General features: G+C 42.9%; 1 protein-coding gene across 7 annotated transcripts in view; it reads left to right on the forward strand.

Annotated features, from left to right (window-relative positions):
* Positions 1–17,880, forward strand: part of GCNT2 (glucosaminyl (N-acetyl) transferase 2 (I blood group)) — an 86,196-nt gene that overhangs the window by 49,377 nt on the left and 18,939 nt on the right. For 2 of the 7 annotated variants that reach the window (XM_025890933.2, XM_025890932.2), the window contains exon 1: positions 1,730–3,953. The exons of 2 other annotated variants lie outside the window; for them this stretch is intronic. In XM_025890933.2, the coding sequence (XP_025746718.1) occupies positions 3,029–3,953 (925 nt within the window). In that variant the 5' untranslated portion in view covers positions 1,730–3,028. Of the gene's footprint in view, positions 1–1,683; positions 3,954–10,638; positions 10,723–17,880 lie in introns of those variants that run through there. 3 more of the 7 variants (XM_073877566.1, XM_025890935.2, XM_025890930.2) reach the window with 3 other exon arrangements.

Raw genomic sequence — 17,880 nt, forward strand, 5'->3', positions numbered from 1 at the left:
TGTGACCACCGCACCAGCATTCGCAGTTAACCTCTCGTGGCCCAGTTGGGGTGGACAAAGAGCTCCTAGAACATTCATGAGAACTATGGGCCTGTGAGGGTAAAAAGATCCCACCGTGTTCTCAGAAAGCCCCAGAGTCTCGCCTTTTGCTTTCATGTTGAGCTGAGGGGATTATGCACAGTTAGCCCCTGTCTGGGTGCTGTCTCCTTGTTGGTGATGTTAAAGATTATCCTGGGACCGAGAGAGGCAGGGAGTGTGATACAAAATGTCCACATGATGACAGTTTTCAGTATGTGAAGCCAACTAGAGTGAACAGAGCAGAAATAATGTACTGGTTGGAAGTTAATAGCTTAGCCCGCCTAGTGATTTGCTAGAAGAAAATGCCTGTTCAGTTGCCACAGATACCAAGCAAAACAAACCTACCCGCTGAGCTAAGTGCTTAGCAGGCATCCCATTTTCAAGTCAGGTTTTCCATTCAAAGCACTGTAAATAAGGCAGGACAGACTATAGAAGGGTTTCTGGGGTACTGGTGTTTTGAACTGTAAATCACCTCACCCCACTCCCCACCCCATTTGCAATCTGCTTTGACTAGATCATGATTAAAGATTTGTTGAGTTTGCTTTGGATGGGCATTGCAGCGGGGCTCCCTCTTGTGGGGTCAAGGCTCAGGGCAAAAAGAAGGAAGAACTCACAGAATCTGTGATGAGAGCCCGTGCCTCCGCTCCTCCCTTTGGCTCTTTCCTTCCTGCTCTCCACAAGTCTGCCCAAGGATGTATTTTGCAGAAAAGGGTGTGGCTCTAACTAGAATAAAGGGAAGTGAAGGCATCCAAATGGACAATTCAGTTCTTCCCTTCCCATAGCCGTATTTCTACTTTTTGTCTGGGCCAAAGGGGGCTAGCGATGGGGGAGAAAAAGAATGGGATTTAACCTCCCCTCGTGTTCAGTGGGAATAAATCAACCCAGTGGAAACGTTTCTCTTTTCCATTACTAAGAACAGAAGTCAAAATATCAGTTCATTCACACGGTAAGAAATGTTGGATATTTTTCGAAAGAGAAATGACAACAGTAACTGGTAATGCGTATTGAACACGTGATCGTATACCCAAACCCTCAACAAGAGTCATTTACTGTTCTTCACAACCGCGCGAAATGGGAACCGCTGTAATTTTTCCATCTCACAGAGGAAGAACCTGGGGCTAAGAGAGGTTAAGTAACTGTAGCGTGGTCTCTCAGCTGGTCACTGACCAGCGGCGGTTTGAAGCCAAATAGACCGGCTTCAGCATCTGGACAAGGGAGCTGCAGAGTGAAGGTTTCTGGCTTCAGTCCAGCTGAATGACTTTGGAAAAAAAAATATTCTTCTTGCCTTCCATTTTCCTCATCTGTAAAATAAAGGGCCGTGTTAGATGATCTTTGAGTCTGTTTCGAAATCAATACCCGTCACCTCCAAGCCACTGTTGTCATTCATTAGCTCCGTGGATTATAGTAAGCTAAGGGGGGTGTGAGATAGGAAGGGGGCAGGGAGATTGCCACATTATACACCAAACACTTTCCTAACAGAGGTAACTGCTCCAATGGCCACAGTGCCCAGACAGGTAGGAAGGCTGGGTGACTGCGGGCTGAGAGGGGCGCAGGCCACTTTTAGTTACCATTGTGGCTGCCACAATTGATTTTTTTTTTTTTTAGCTGGATGAGTTACTTTCCCCCAGAAGCATCCTTACCACCCTCCTAAGTCTACAGCGCACTCCACATTTGCTGAGTGCTCCAGGCACCTGCACAGATGAGCGATGACAACCGCTCTGTAATGTGACCAGACCTGCTGGGCTTCCAGTCCTGCCTCCCCTGAATTACACTGACTGGTACTTCCAGGAATTTTGCAGCAGCCCTGAAGCCTTTGTTCTTTCTTCAGAGTTAAGGAAGTGGGAGAGAGGGGGCTGGGTGGGAAAGAGACTTCTTTGATTTGTATGAAATGACCTCAGATCAGAAGATGTCAGACTTTCGAAAGACCAGTGGCAAGTGACTCCATATATTGTAGATACTGCCGTGTTAGGAGTTGAAGATATCTGAAGCTCTGTGTGAAAATGGGAACCAACTTTCTGGGAACAATGACTATCACCTTTCCCTGTGGCGTGCAAACGAAAGTGTGTTTCTTTCATTTATGTCATCCACACCGACCCTTTAATGTTACAAGTCACTGCTAGGTTCCTTCTGCCCTCATCCCATGCCCCAAGAGTGTAATTCTTTTTTCTCTCTTCCCATACATAGCCTACACAAACATGTATAGGCTATGTAACACCACTGGAAACGGATTTAACCCAGCTCGCCACAGACTCTTTGGCCGCTGATAATCTTTTACCTACGCCCATTACAAGTGCATTTTTTCTTTATCTGTGTCTGTGTGCCCAGAGGTAGAAATAACACTGAAATGCAAAAGAGGGGCAGAGAAACGGGAAGACGAATAAAGCCGAGGGGCAGAAGTCCTAAATGTTGTGGTTTGCAAGGCGGGCTGGCAGGTTGCGGGGCGAAGCAGAAAAAGTAGAAGCACTTACTCTAAATGGCGAGGAGGAGAGAGCTGCAGAAGAGCCGGGAGATCAGATCCGAGTTGATGGGATGGAAGGGGGGCGGGGTGAGGCGAGGGAAACTCAGCCCCTGTGAAAAGGACCCGTCAGTCCTTTCCAGAACGTAATTTGCTAAGATCCGCCACTTGCATTTCGTATGCATAGGGGGAAGGCTTTCCGGAAGCGGGGCTGGGCGGAGAGGCGCTGCTGGCCGCTCGGGATTCAGCACCCGGGGTCCGAGAAAAGCGGTGCGAGCTAGGGCAGCATCTCTCGTCCGGCCCGCGCCGCAGAGGATGGACGCCACGCCGGAAAGGACAATAAATGAGGATTGAAGGACTCAAGCCCTCTGGAGAAGCTTGCCGAAATTCAGGACTGGGAAGAGAAGCGGTTCAACCTCTTCACACTTGCGGGTTCAGGGACTGGTCATTTCTCAATCCCTGGAGAGAGACTCCTTCCTCAAGGAAGTGAAAATAATGAACTTTTGGAGGTACTGCTTTTTTGCTTTCACTGTGTTCAGTGGGGTTATTTTTGTGATATTTTATAATAGCCCGTTACACCTGCCAAAGAATTTCGGGACGCTGAATAGCTCCAGTCACAGGTATTTTAGAATACATGCCTGTGATTACGCCTTAGAAGATAAGTCCACTTTTTTGTGGGGAAAGACCTTGCCATCACCTTTGGGGAGTGTCCCCTGTAAGGACTACCTGATCCAAAATCACTACATCACCAGCCCCCTGTCGGAAGAAGAAGTTGCTTTTCCTTTGGCTTATGTCATGGTCATCCATAAGGACTTTGATACTTTTGAAAGGCTCTTCAGGGCTATCTATATGCCCCAAAATGTCTACTGCGTTCATGTGGATGAGAAAGCCACAGCTGAGTTTAAGGAATCTGTGTGGCAGTTACTGAGTTGCTTCCCAAATGCTTTTGTTGCTTCCAAGATGGAGCCAGTGGTCTATGGGGGTATCTCCAGGCTCCAGGCTGACCTGAACTGCCTAAAAGACCTCGTGGCGTCCAAGGTGCCGTGGAAGTACGCCATCAACACGTGCGGGCAAGACTTCCCCCTGAAAACCAACAAGGAGATAGTTCGGTATCTGAAAGGCTTTAAAGGGAAAAACATTACCCCGGGGGTGCTGCCCCCGAATCACGCAATTAAGCGGACTAAATTCGTCCACCGGGAGCATATAGGCGAAGATGGCTCCTTTGTGAAAAATACAAATATTTTGAAAACCTCACCTCCACATCAGCTGACCATCTACTTTGGCACTGCCTATGTGGCCCTTACCAGAGAGTTTGTCAACTTTGTCTTCCATGACAAAAGGGCCATTGATCTACTACACTGGTCAAAAGATACTTACAGCCCCGATGAACATTTCTGGGTGACACTTAATAGGATTCCAGGTATGTGCTGATATCCATTCCAATTTTTTCTTATTCATAGATTTAGTTCACTGACATACAACGCTTCTAGAGAACAGACTTGTTTGAAATTATTTGAAAAAAAAAATTTAATGCTTAGAAGACTATTAGTCTGGTTGCTTTTTAGTGACCAGCTTAGTGCCAACTCTCTTGTAACTGTGCGGTATAGTGATATAAGAAGTATGCAAGAGCTGCAGGAGCTCTGGCAAAGCTGTCTTTGATCTTGTATCATGTAGCTCGGTCTTTTGTTTGTGTGTGTTTTTTTTTAATTGAGGTGTGATTGACATATACTAGCTCAGTCTTGTGAATGAATGCTTTTCATGTCCTTGATAAGCATAGCCATAACATGTTGAAATTGATTTTTAATAAGCATTCTAGAATTTATGACTTGAAATAGGTAGTGTTTCTTTCAGAGCATGTCACACAGTACCCCATTCATCCTCCAAGTCATTGCTCAAAGTCGGTGGGGCTGTTTTTAGAATCTGTGAATCTTCCTTGGAAGTTGATAAATTGTCTCTTCAGTTAAATGTCTCTAATCTAAGACCTGATCAAGTTACCCAGGTCTCAACCAACTTGGTTCAACAAAAACAGTCTGATACTTTGTTGTCGAGAAGAATGGGTAAAACGAATTGGAATCCCCAGAGTTGATCAACAGCTGGAGGTGATCCAAAGTAAATTTTCAATTTCGAAGTCACAGATTATTGGAAATTCCACTTTGCGGTCTCTTGATTTCATAGACTGGGAAGTCTTTTCTGTTGTTTATGATCATTTGGAAAGGGGTCCGAGGTATGCCAGGCCAGTGTAGGCAGAAAACAGCTCCAAATTCCCTCTTGGATTCAGGACTGAGTTTCTTTTCAAAATTCTGTTTTCCGTGTGTTGTCTGAGAACACCTGTGTGACCTGTAGCACCTGTTCCTGGTGATGTACCAATAAACGAGTTTCCACTGTTGTGACAGCATGGCTGTGGGTATCAACCCTGTATGAGGGTGGTCCTATCCCTGCTCTTACATGGAGTATTGTTACCAAGGACACATTTGAGTGATGTTTCAAGCTACCTTCATAGATGAAAGTACATTCATAGCAGTGACTCTTTTCTCAATTACTCGGCGTTCCTAAGAGCCAAGTTGGAGTGGTGGTCACAAAGTCTCCTCAGGGCAGAAAGAGGACAGGCAAGGTGACTGGGAACAGAGACATACTCTGTCCTGTGGGCTACTAAATTGTCAGATCACAAAGACTTGTAGGAGCGGGAGTAAACCAACACTTACCAGAGTGTAGTGAGTGTTCGTTCTTCTTGTTTACAAATGACTATTTTAAACACATGTAAATATGCTGTAGGTGGCATCTAATACTATTTTGGTTGATATAGTTTGCTCCTATATGCTATATGTTCTACATCGTTTCTTTCAAGGATAAGAAGTAATCATTGTTATCCTCATGTACAGAGGAAGAAAAGGAGGCTTAGAGAAATTGAAGTAATATGCTCCTCTTTACACAGCTTGTCCAAGCAAAGCTGGGATCTAATCCTGGATTCGTGTGACCTGAAGTTTGAACTTGCACCAGGAAAGGAAGGAATAATCATTTCTTCTTTCCTATATCTAAAGCAAATTCCCGGGGCACCTGGGTGTCTCAGTCGGTGAAGTGTCCTACTCTCGATTTCAGCTCAGGTCATGATCTCAGGATCCTGAGATCGAGTCCTGCATTGGGCTCCAAGCTCAGTGTGGGCTCCAAGCATTGGGCTCCAAGCTCAGTGTGGGCTCCAAGCATTGGGCTCCAAGCTCAGTGTGGGCTCCAAGCTCAGTCTGCTGGTCCCTCTCCGTCCCCCCTGCTTGTTCTCAAGCACTCACGCGCACTCTCTCTCTCTCAAATAATAAATACAATCTTTAAAAAAAAAAAAAAAAAGTAAAGCAAATCCCCTGCAGGATTCCCGAAAGGGGATAGGGTAAGGATGGGGGAGGGGGGGGCAGAACAGTGGAAGTAAGCTCCACCTGACCACTTTAAGCTGGAAATAAGGTTAGCAGGAATATGGAGTGCTAGTGTGTGTGTTGGAACACAGTGAACATGCTGAGGCTTAGCAGGGCAACTGTGCTAGCTGGAGTCATGGGAAGGTGTCCTTGCCAGAACTGATTGCCAACCCCACACAGGCTTCTGTGCCAATTTCCTCAGTCCCCATCTGCAACAGGCTTTGGTCGGCCTCTTCCTCCTGTGAGCCAGTGGAAATGGGAGGTGTTCTTCAGTTAATGTTCTTACAAAAGGCTGGTGGGGGGAAAAGCAACCAGGCTGAGACTCTGAACCTAATCACTGTGAAGTATCTTGAGGACTTTGCCTTTACAATGAGTAGAAGTCTTTTTTTTTTTTTTAAGTAATCTCTACACCCAACTGGAGCTCGAATTTACAACCCCGAGATCAAGAGTCACATGTTCTACCGACAGAGCCAGCCGGGCGCCTCTTGTTCATTTTACGTATACTGTTTTTAAGTTTACCACAAAAATACACAGAAAAAGAAAAATGATCTTTATTTTAGGCACCCTATTGTTCATGAGAAACAAAGGACTACTGGATATGTTATTTATTTACATAGATCATATGCAGATATTTAGGAAGCTCATTTTAATTTAAATGCTTAAGTTTTTCTTATTTGGAAGCATTTTATAATCTGGACTCAAACCATTTGGTGGAACTAAGTCTCCAGGGATCTTCGCTTCCCAGAACGCAACAATGGCAAGTGCACACAACTCTCAGATAGGTTAGTACAATGCTTGTTTCCTTGCTTCAAGCTTTGCAGTGGCTTTTCATTATCTTGAGGATCAGGTTGAAGTTCTTATGGTGACATGACCTCCATGACCTGACTTCTCCTTACCCTTACCCTTCCCTGACCCATCTCTCTACTTCCTTTTTACTCGATGCCTCAGACTTCATGTTCCAGCAACTCCTTAGTCCTACACACTTTCCCAATTTTCACTTAATTTGGGGGGGACGGTCTTTGGGATATCCCTCCTACCATCTCTATCTAACTCCGATTCATCCTTTATAATCCACCTTGGATGGCACCTCTGGAAGCCATCTCCAGTCACCCCCCTCCCAGATCATTGGTACTCCATCTCTGGGTTCTCCTCTACTCAGTGCCACAGCTGCCGGCATTGGATTATAATTTCCTGCTAAGTGCATATCTCCTCTGCCCTACCCCCTCAGTGTTTGGGTTCCTAAGGGTAAGAAATAGGAGGACCATCTTTGTCTTCCCCATCACTACCCCACACTACCACCTACCACCGTGCCTGACTTGAGGATTTGTAGCTTGCTGGATGGCAGTGGGGTAGGTGTGGGGAGGGGCTGGATAGTTACGAGAAGCTTCGAGGGATGTATAAAAGTGTCCTGTCTCTGGGTGGGGTGGGACGAATTTTCAATAGTAAGGATTAGAGAAAGAGGAGGTAAGATACTGCTTGGAGGTGTCATGCCACAATAACGAAGTCCCACAAATGGTATCAGTAAAGAGAAAGAGAAAGATACCAGAAAGATGTTGTAGAATTGGCAAGCCCCAGAGTTCCAGCTGAAATGTTAATAGGGCAAAGTTCCTCCTTAAAAGATTCTGGTTTCCAGGTAGCCACCCTGGGCCCATCATGCATTCGCATCTGATTCCAGGAGAAAGCACTGGCACCCCATGTGGGCGCCTCCAGTTAGTTCCCACCTTACTCGCACCTGATTTGAGTTTCTCCCACAACCTGGCACCCACCCAGCCCTGCCTGTGGTACTTCTTCCTGACCTACTCACCGTTCCTGCAGTGGGCTTCTACTGCCATAATTTGGTCGAGGCTGCCTCTTTGCTACAGGATTAGGAAAAAAAAACAAAACCCCTGAGTATAAGTAAATGAAAGGTTAGGAAAAGACAACAATAGAAAGAAAACTTGAAACATTTCTCCAGGTGTAGCTCCCGGCAAATGTAAACAGTGAGCCATTGAGAAACTCTGTGTTCTCCACGAAAGGTTACCAGGCCCTTAAATCTGGGCGGGGCTGGCTCAGTCCCAGTTTTTTTTCAAAGTATATGTTGTATGCTCTGTACATCAACCTAAATTTAGAAGTCAGTTTCTAGAACCACAAAGGATGCATTCAATCATGCCGACTGTACCAATGGCTGAGAATTAGAAACACCGATGGCCTGGTGGAGTCCTGTCGTCATGAATGTCATTAGAACAGTCAGGTCTACGAGAAAGCTGAGTTTGTGTGTGTGGCCAGATGACAATCCACACTGGATGTGGAGGTAAATTCTGGTTGAAGGAGAAATTATATAAAGCAGAAACTTCCGTGGGTCCTTATCCATTTAACAGTTTTAAAATGATACCACTTTAGGGGCGCCTGGGTGGCTCAGTTGGTTAAGCGTCCGAGTCTTGATTTCAACTCAGGTCATGATTTTGGGGTCATGAGATTGAGCCCCTCATCAGGCTGGGCGTGGAGCATGCTTAAGATTCTCTGTCTCTCTCCCTCTGTGCCCGCCACCATGCATGTTCTCTCTCTCTCTCTCTCTCTCAAAAAAATAAAATAAATAAAATGTTGCCACTTTTGTATAGCCAGATAATACCAAATACACATAATAAATTTGGACATGATTTTTCAAATATTATGTCAGTGATTTGGGCCTTATGCCCTGTTTTTCCTCCATTAGAAAAGGGCTCCAGGCTCTTCTCGGGCCAGTAATTTGGGGAAGATTTATGATTTACAATTTATCCTGACTCTTGAGTACCTAGACTGATAAGTTTATATCATAAAATGGTGAGCTCTGGTAGAGAAACCTTAGGCAAGTTGCCTACTATTTAGATAATTAAGTTCTGCTGAAGCCATAGGCTTCAGTTGAAGAATCATTTATGATGCCTCCAGGCATTGGCTGTGCTGTAATATTTGGATCATCTTTCCTGGAGAATCTATGCCCAAACATTCTTTGCTCCCCACCCCTGTGAAGGAAAAAGTCCGGAAACACTGCTCTTAATTAGCTTTTAATTCCTAATCTCTAGAACAACATTATGCAAGGCAGAAAAAATTGGATTAAAGTATATATGAAGATTTAATTAAATATAAATACCATTATGATTGGTAAATATTCACTGAGCTTACCATGACTTGAATTCTGGCGGAAAGGATTAATGTAGCTACCATTTCAGAACTGGCGAGACCATTTGTCCAACATTCTTTCAACCTGCCATCACTGTCTACAAATTGTATAAGACAAGTATTTTCTAGAAGCCATAGTTGCCTTTTTTTTTTAAAGATTTTTTATTTATTTATTTCAGAGAGAGAGAATGAGAGACAGAAAGCACGAGGGGGAAGGGGGTCAGAGGGAGAAGCAGACTCCCCGCCGAGCAGGGAGCCCGATGTGGGACTCGATCCCGGGACTCCAGGATCATGACCTGAGCCGAAGGCAGTCGCTTAACCAACTGAGCCACCCAGGTGCCCGCCATAGTTGCCTTTTTTAAACAGAAACATAATATTGCATTTCAATGACTCTTTAAGCAACAACATAAAATGTTTTGTGTATCAAAGCCCTAATAAATGTATGATCAATGTCAAAATGATCTGTTTAACACAAATATCTCTATCTATTTCTCTGAACCATTACAACAGCATCTCCCTCCATCCGCCTTTGAGTCCACACAATACTATGAAAAGGACTCGGGAGCCAGACAAAGTTGGAAGTCCCGGATCCTATTATTTGCTAACTATGTGGTAGTGGCCTTAGTGTATGCTGACCCTCAGTTTACCCATCTGTGATGATGGGAATAATAAATAGCACTTAGTTCCCAGAGAAGTTATAAGTATTAAGTAAGATAATGCATATAGTGCAGTGGTTCTCAGCCAGAGCCCCAGAACCAACAGGGCCTGTTGACACAGATTGCTGGACCCTCCCCCCAGAGTTTCTGATTCAGCAGGTATGGAGGAAGCCCCAACATCTGTATTTCTAACACGCCCCAGCTCCCAGGGGATCCTGATGCTTTTGTCTAGGAGAACGCTGATCTAGACCCTCTCTTATGGAGACTGGTCCACGTATAGATTTGCAGCAAATGTTCTTTCTGTTGATTTCCATCAGAGACTCTCCTTGACTGAGAAAAAAAGGCAGCCACCAGGACAAAGGAAACTGAGGGTATATACATAGGAAAAGCCGGACCGGTGGTGGTTGCATACAGAAGGTGTTATAAAGGTGGTGTGCAAAGGGCTGGTGGGAAACTATTCCTATTGAGCAAATATCCCCTGGGCTCAGGAATGAGGCAAACCCTCTGATGAGTTTTAGCTTTGTCCTTATTAGCTTGGTGACCATGGGTAACTCTAACCTCAGATACCTCATCTATACAGTCCTGATAACAACAGCTACTTAATAAGTTGTTCTGAGAGGGGCACCTGGCTGGCCCAGTTGGTCAAGTACAGGCTTCTTGATCTCGGGGTTGTGAGTTTGAGCCCCATATTGGGTGTAGAGATGACTTAAATAAAGCTTACCCAAGAATTAAAAAAAATATAAGTTCTGAGAATTAAATGAAAAAGTTGAGTGTCATGAGTGACAGGATAAGTGTTTATCCACTGAGTAATATGAATATGTATAAAGAAAACCTTAATGTGGTCTAGAGTTCCTAAACTAACTAGATCCTCAAGGTATTAAATACAATTAATTTAAATATCTTTTTACTATAAAAGCATGTCTACACTATGGCTCCACCACCAAGTACAACTGGATGTGTAGATATACCCAGAGAAAACCAGGAGGAAGTATAGGAAAATGTAAGTAAATTTCACATGTTGGGATGGGCACTTATTCTTTGTAATTTTGATTTCCCTTAATGTAATCGGTATAATTTTTGAAACTAAAACAGCTCACTTTGTCCTCACACGAATATTGCTGGGTGTGTATTATCCATAAGAAGTGTTTCCTTAAAAATCCAAAGGATGTCAGTAGTGTCTTCAGGACTTTATTTTTGTGAACACATCAGGTGAAAGGAATTGGGATTCATAGGTTGCTTTGTTTTCTGAAAGCATACTGTGCCCCAGAAGGGACTTACGTTGTATTTGTTTAGAATATAATATAATTTCTCAGAAAAGGAAATCAACACAGCCAGGACCTGAAAAAAAATGAGAACTTTTTCACAATCATTCTATACAGATTTTCGCTGGCGCAGCCACATCCTTCCCATTTTGGGTGTTCAACTTCCTCAAAGTTAAAACAAATGTTACCCCTCCTAGCTACTTACACAGGGATCACTTATAAACCCTAATACGAAATTCACCAACACGCAGCTCCATTACCCTCTTGTGCCCATCAACCAGTTTCTCCAGCTACCAACATACTACACAAACCCAAAGCCAGAAAACAAAATTTATGAAAAATCTTTGAATTGACTCTATAATTTTCAGACAGGAGTAGCTTCCTCTTTTCAAAGGAAATATAAAATTCCAGTAGTCCAGGCTGAGGCTTTCTGCATATCCCATGATAATGATCTCCTGAAAAGTGAAAATCTTTTTATCTGACCTAAACTTTTAGGATCTGTTACATCAACCAGATTGTGTTTTCTTCTCTCCGCCCCCCCCCCCTTTATTTTTAATGGACAAAGCTGAATCTACAAACTCTTTAAGCCTTAGAAAGCAAGGGTCAGAATGATGCTTGTTATGTTACTAGGAATAGTAAAACTGATTTAGTGGGATAGACCCTTCCACGTGCAGTGTTTAGAGATACTTTTGTTGATCTCTTGTTGCTACTGAATATCCACTTCCTCAAAACAAAACAAAAAAAGGACAAATAGACAGTCTATTTTAAGAGTCCCTGTATGTTGACTGTGGAAATGACACAAGGATATTTCACTTTCAGCTATATATTAATGTATTTAACATGACCACTGGTTCTCGCAGACCCTTCTCTTTTTTTCTTTTTAAAGATTTTATTTATTTATTTGAGAGAGAGAGAGAGAGAGAGAGAGAGCATAAGCAGGGGGAGCAGGCAGAGGGAGGGGGGAGGAGCAGGGTCTCCGCTGAGCAGGGAGTCCGATGCGGGGCTCGATCCCGGGACCCTGGGATCACGACCTGAGCCGAAGGCAGATGCTTAACCGACTGAGCCACCCAGGCGCCCCGAGCCTTCTCTGCTGGGTTCAGTCATCTTGTTAATTTTTCACATGTGTGATTTCACCTGAGATTCCTCGGGTTTCAAGCTTCCGAGCTTTGCATGAGGCTCCTCTCATCTTGCAGGACTGTGTGGAAGGACGAATTTCAACGTTGGCATCCCAGCCTCATCAGTTAACAGCTGGTCTGACACTGGGCAAGTTTACTTTACCAACCTGAGCCCCAGTTAATTTTTGGTTTTAGGAATTTAGAGAAAGTTTGGAAGGTATTTGGGAATTTATTAAAAAGTAAGATTGTATATTGGGCAGTTCTGATTCAGTTTCACTCCCCAATATATAAATATGTAGAATAATGCATTTCACAGCAGTGGCTCTGACTTGCTAGTATTTCTTTTCAAAGATGCTTGTAAAAGAGCCAGAAGAATCTTGAGGTGGCTCTAAGGAGGAGAGTTTTGGATGACCCCAAAGGACACTCAAGAATTAAAACAGCAGGGGCGCCTGGGTGGCTCAGTTGGTTGAGCTTCCAACTCTTGATTTGGCTCAGGTCATGATCTTGGGGTCATGGGGATCAAGCCCCATATCAGGCTCCGAGCTGGGCGGGGGAGTCTCCTTGAGATTCTCTGTCTCCTCTGCCCCTCACTCTCTCTCACCTTCTCTCTCTTTCACTAAAATAAATAAGTAAATCTTAAAAAAAAAAAAAAGAATTAGAACAGCAGTTTGTGGACTTTGAGTTTTTTAAACACTTCACACTGCACATCTAAAAATAGTAGAATACTAAACAAATGGACAGTAAGTGTTACGAGCCTGGTGTGAATGTTTTATTTTCCTTTTTATAAGTTCTTCACACTCCAACCACTGGACCACATAAGAGGGGCCAATGACCTAGATATACACACTGCAAAATTACCTTCTTGCCTCTGTTCTAACCTCTGTCCTTGTATGACCCTAGGTAAGTCACCTAACTTCTCTGGGCCTCAGGTTCCTCCTCAGTAAAATGAAAAAAAAAGTGGGCTGGGTGATCTCAAAAAAATTCTCCTGCATTATTTTGCTTTAACTCTGGAGCATGCAGTGGAAGGAGCAAAAATTTTACACATTCATTTACCTGCTGGCTGATCGTGAGCAGTTTAACCTATCCTACGTCGCCTCAGTTGACTCATCTATAAAATGGAGACAATACTAGCAATTTATAAAGTGGTGGAGAAGGTAGCTCCCAGTTCAGCCTTTGTTGATTGTATGACCATTTCCATCCTGCCTTTTTTCCAGTATAGGATTACTGGAACAATGGCTTCTGGGCAACGAATTTCTCTCCTTGTCACAGTCACCATGTCTATGTTTAGATGCCAACTGCCACTCCTGCCATGACTTAATAAAACTCAGGCCAATCATCATAGGCAGTGGGTGTGGGTGATTTTTGTGCTGTAGAATTCTAACCAAATGAGGATGTTAGTTACTGAGTACTAACACAATAACCCCATTTGCCTAGCTGTCTTAATATAGCACATATCTCCTGGTTTCTGGAGAGTATTTTCTGGGCACGCCCATAAACATTGAGCTAGATGAAGGCTAGTGTAATATATAACTGTGGGGGAGGGGAGGAGGCCCTCTGGAGCCAGACGACTTGGCTTCAAATGCAGTTTTGCAGATTTCTAGTGTATACAATTTGAGGCAAATGATGTAATCACTCTGAATCTCAGTTTCTGTATTTGTAAAATGGGGACAATAACAGTACCTACTATTGTAAGTGAATTATGTGTAGTAGTACATATCAAATGCCAAAAATGGTGCATAGTGCCTGGTAAGTATTAACAACTGTTAGGTTTTTGTTTTTGTTTTTACTCCACCCAATTGTCCTCATTAAGAGACAACAGGAACTGGAAAAACACAATTTTTCCATGATCCAAAGGCTTCTGAGATTACTACAAAGGATCTGGAAGATTTTCTGGATCTCAGACACAAAATCAGCTTGAACTTCCCTCTCCCCACCAGCTTCCAATACTACTTTCCTATGTGGGGAAATGAGAGGAAAAGAGTAACTGATAGTATGACAGTGGTTAGTGAGAGTATTTGTCTCACGTGCATCATTTTTTGGTGGGCAAGTTCATGCTTAGATACGAAGAAACTCAGGTGTCCAACAACAATCCTGTGTCAATGTTGGCATCTTGACTCTTGAGGATACCTGCAATTTCCAGATAACCTGAATCTCCTCTCTGCCCCAGTTGAAAAAAAAAAATGCAGTATTGTTTCCACCAGAATGAGGGGGGGCACCTGAACCAGGTTGAAACAGCGTATCTCAGGAAGGGGCATCTGGTCCATCTCCCTGTCCGCTTCCATCCATTGTGTCCCAAGAAGGACACGTGGAGTGAGGAGTGTGCCAGATGAAAGACATGGCCTCATTTACCTTCAGAGCCCTCCAGTGGCCTACATGGAATTGAGAACTGTGGTAGAATGAGGAATGTGGGCACCCTTCCCTCAAAGGGGAGGGGGTTCAAACCATGGCTTCTTCTAGCTTGTGATTTGGGCAGATCCCTTCAATTCTTCAAACTCCCATTTTCTCAGTCAAGGAATGATACTGCTAATCTCATGGTGGTGATGGGAAAGGAAGCACGTGTTGTTAAGAAATGGATCAAGTGGTAACTCTTAACTCTACTGTAACTCTATAACTAGTAACTTATAACTCCAGCCAGAACTCTAAGGCCCGTAATGCCACTCCTGACTCACAGAAGGTGCTCACTGAATGTGGTTTTGGGGATAGGTTTTGTTTTTGTTTTTGTTTTTGTTTTTGTTTTAAGTGGACCATGCAAGAAAGAGTAAAAACTTAGAATGGCTATTTCAAGAAGAACAAAATGACTTTGTGAAGTGACATGGGTAATTTCGTTTTGGAGTTGGAAGGGATATTCCCATCATTTAGGTTTAAAGAAACCAAGTCCAGGAAGGTGAAGTGATTTGTTTGGGTCATCTGATTTAGCAGCTGAACTGGGTCACGACGATGGGACTTCTAAGTCATAATATGATAGTTTGTCTATTTAGTGCTTCTCACAATTTATTTCTGAAATACTCTAGATTTTGGAGCAAAAGGGCAGTAACATTTTGGTATGCATGTTATCCAATACTGAAAGATAAGTTTGAATGATGAGATTCTATAAATTTGTTCCAAATTCATCAAAAAAGGTAGTGAATTTAATTCATATTCCTCAAATGAAAATTTTTTATTGGTATACTACAAAATGGAATTTTTCGATATATCCATTTACCGTGAAGGAGACCTATTCTGTTATACAATATTGTTGAATTTGAGGAAGCTTCCTTTTTTATTTTTAAATTCATATGCACTTTTTGGTGTCTAGTCCCATGTGTTCTGACAGTTGCATAGTGTCATGCATCCACTACCACGTTGGCAAATCCTGACGTGTTCTCTATCCAGTGGTTTTGCCTTTTCCAGAATGTCATAAAAATGGAATCCTAGAATATGTAGCCTTTGGGGTCTGGAAAAGCAGTTTCTTATTCAGCCTCCTTAAAAATCTTAATGGATATGGAGGGCCTGGGTGGCTCAGTCGGTTAAGTGTGTGCCTTCGGCTCAGGTCATGATCCCAGGGTCCTGGGATCGAGTTCTGCGTTGGGCTCCCTGCTCCTTGGGGATCCTGCTTCTCCCTCTGCCTGGAATAAGTGTTGTGGGTTCCAAGGTGAATATGATGGTTTCTTATAGACCGTCTGGCATCTTAATAGCTGTTGATAATTGGTTCCATTTAGCAGACTTTTCCCATATTATTTATGTATTATTTTCCATAAATAATAGAATCAATTGGAGCTTTTATTATTAAAAAAAAAGCATGGTCATTTTTAGTAATATTCACTGGGGTAATAAACTAAAAGTAAATACAGTATGTAGTTATATCATTACTAAGCTTCAATTTGGTAAGCTTTTGTTAGCTTTGATTTGACAGTAACTGTGATTCAGAATACAGACAGTCCCTGACTTAGGATGGGTCTGGTTCTACTCCCAATTTTTCAACTTTAAGATGGTGTGAATGTAATTCGCATTGGGTGGAGATGGTACTTTGAATTTTGAATTTTGACCTTTTCCCAGGCTAGTGATATGCTGCCCTCTCTCGTGGGACTTAGCAGCCAGCTGCAGATCCCAGTGAGCCCTGCCATCAACAAGCGCATCACAGCTGAGGTGCTGACAAATTCTGTACGCAGACAGCCATTCTGTTTTTCACTTTCAGTACAGCGTTCAGTCAAATTGCACGAGTAGTCAACACTGTATTATCAAATAGGCTTTGTGTTAGATGATATTGCCCAACCAAAGGCAATATGGGTATTCTGAGCATATTTGAGGTAGGCGAGACTAAGCGTTGATGTTCGGTAGGTTAGGTGTGTTAAATGTCTTTTCAACTCGATATTTTCAACTAACAGTGGGTTTATTGGGACTTAACCCCAGTGGAAGTCAAGGAAGATCTGTAAACAGTAGGAACATCACAAGCTTAATTTCACTTTTATTCCAGAAACACATGTGACAGATTCACAAAACTTCCATCGTGAGTCCTTTCACTAAGTCATATGAGAGCATCATAATGAGCACATCCCAACATCCCAATATGACCTCTTATCAGAACTCATTTGGGGGGCGCCAGCTGGTTCAGTCGGTAGAGGATGCAACTCTTAACCTCAGGGTTGTGCGTTCAAGCCCCACATTGGGTGTGGAGCCTACTTAAAAAACAAACAAGACTCATACAGAAGAAGAGTTGTCTAGGTTTGTAGATGGCCTAAGAGTTTATCTTTTACTATAAATTAAATGTATTAGTCATTGGTCTTGATCTAAAAATGTCCATAATTCAGAGTTTCTAAAATATTGAAATAACTATCATACAAATGAGAACACCAGTATCAAGTACTTCAGAATCAGGGCCCGGAAACCTGAAAGCTGGAGACCCAAAACCAGCGCGGTGATCCCAAGGATGACCCTGGGCAGAAGGAAAGGGGCCAGGGCAAGGAACTGAAGGGGCCAACATTTCTTTGAAGTCTCATGTTTTATTTTACAAATTTATAAAAATACACATTCTTACACATCTACAACCTAAATTTTTATTGAAATACTACATAAATATAAAACTGCACTTATTGGAATTGATCACTGAATTTTCAACTGATCCTTACCTGAGTAACCTGCACAAGAAAATATGTTACTGCTAATATACCAGGAAACCCTTCCAGTCACTTCCAAGAGTGACAACCATCCCCACCCAAAGAATTACTTTTAACTGTCTTTGTGTTGTTATTGTGACTTCTAACTGTAACCCAGTGCTTTTTATCCAAATGTTTAGGTTCAGATGTTCCCAGAAGAAATGCTAGGCCTGCCCTGTGACTTTCTGTATTTCTAAAAACTGCAAACTCCATGGCATCGGGGCTGTGGGATATCCATATACCAGGGGCACATCCCAAGACTCTTTCTCCTATGTTTCTTCTCTTTTGAAAGTTTATTTAGATGTTTCTCATATTTTGCAGAAGAAGGGTATAAACAGAAGAACTACTTCTCCAGTTCTGTATAAAAGATTGCTTGCTATAGATAGGCACTTAGTTCCCAGAATTAGCAACCTTTATATATACCCCAGTACATGCAGCAACAAATGGAACTTACCACTGACCTTTAACTCTTTTGGACCTGTCTTGGGTTGAAAATAGGGATTAAAATTAGACAAGAGTCCTAAGCAAGTATGGTTTTTATTTGGCTGCTTTTACATGGAATTGGAGGGAATGTTTTACAACTTGCGAATGAATTCTTGATTTACGTCCAACTGGGTGTAGCCTGGTGCCTTGTTTTGAAGGTGAAGAA

This window comes from Callorhinus ursinus, unplaced genomic scaffold, assembly GCF_003265705.2.
Source record: "Callorhinus ursinus isolate GAN/ISIS: 27379988/994484 unplaced genomic scaffold, GSC_fseal_2.0 scaffold26, whole genome shotgun sequence".
Taxonomy (NCBI): domain Eukaryota; kingdom Metazoa; phylum Chordata; class Mammalia; order Carnivora; family Otariidae; genus Callorhinus; species Callorhinus ursinus.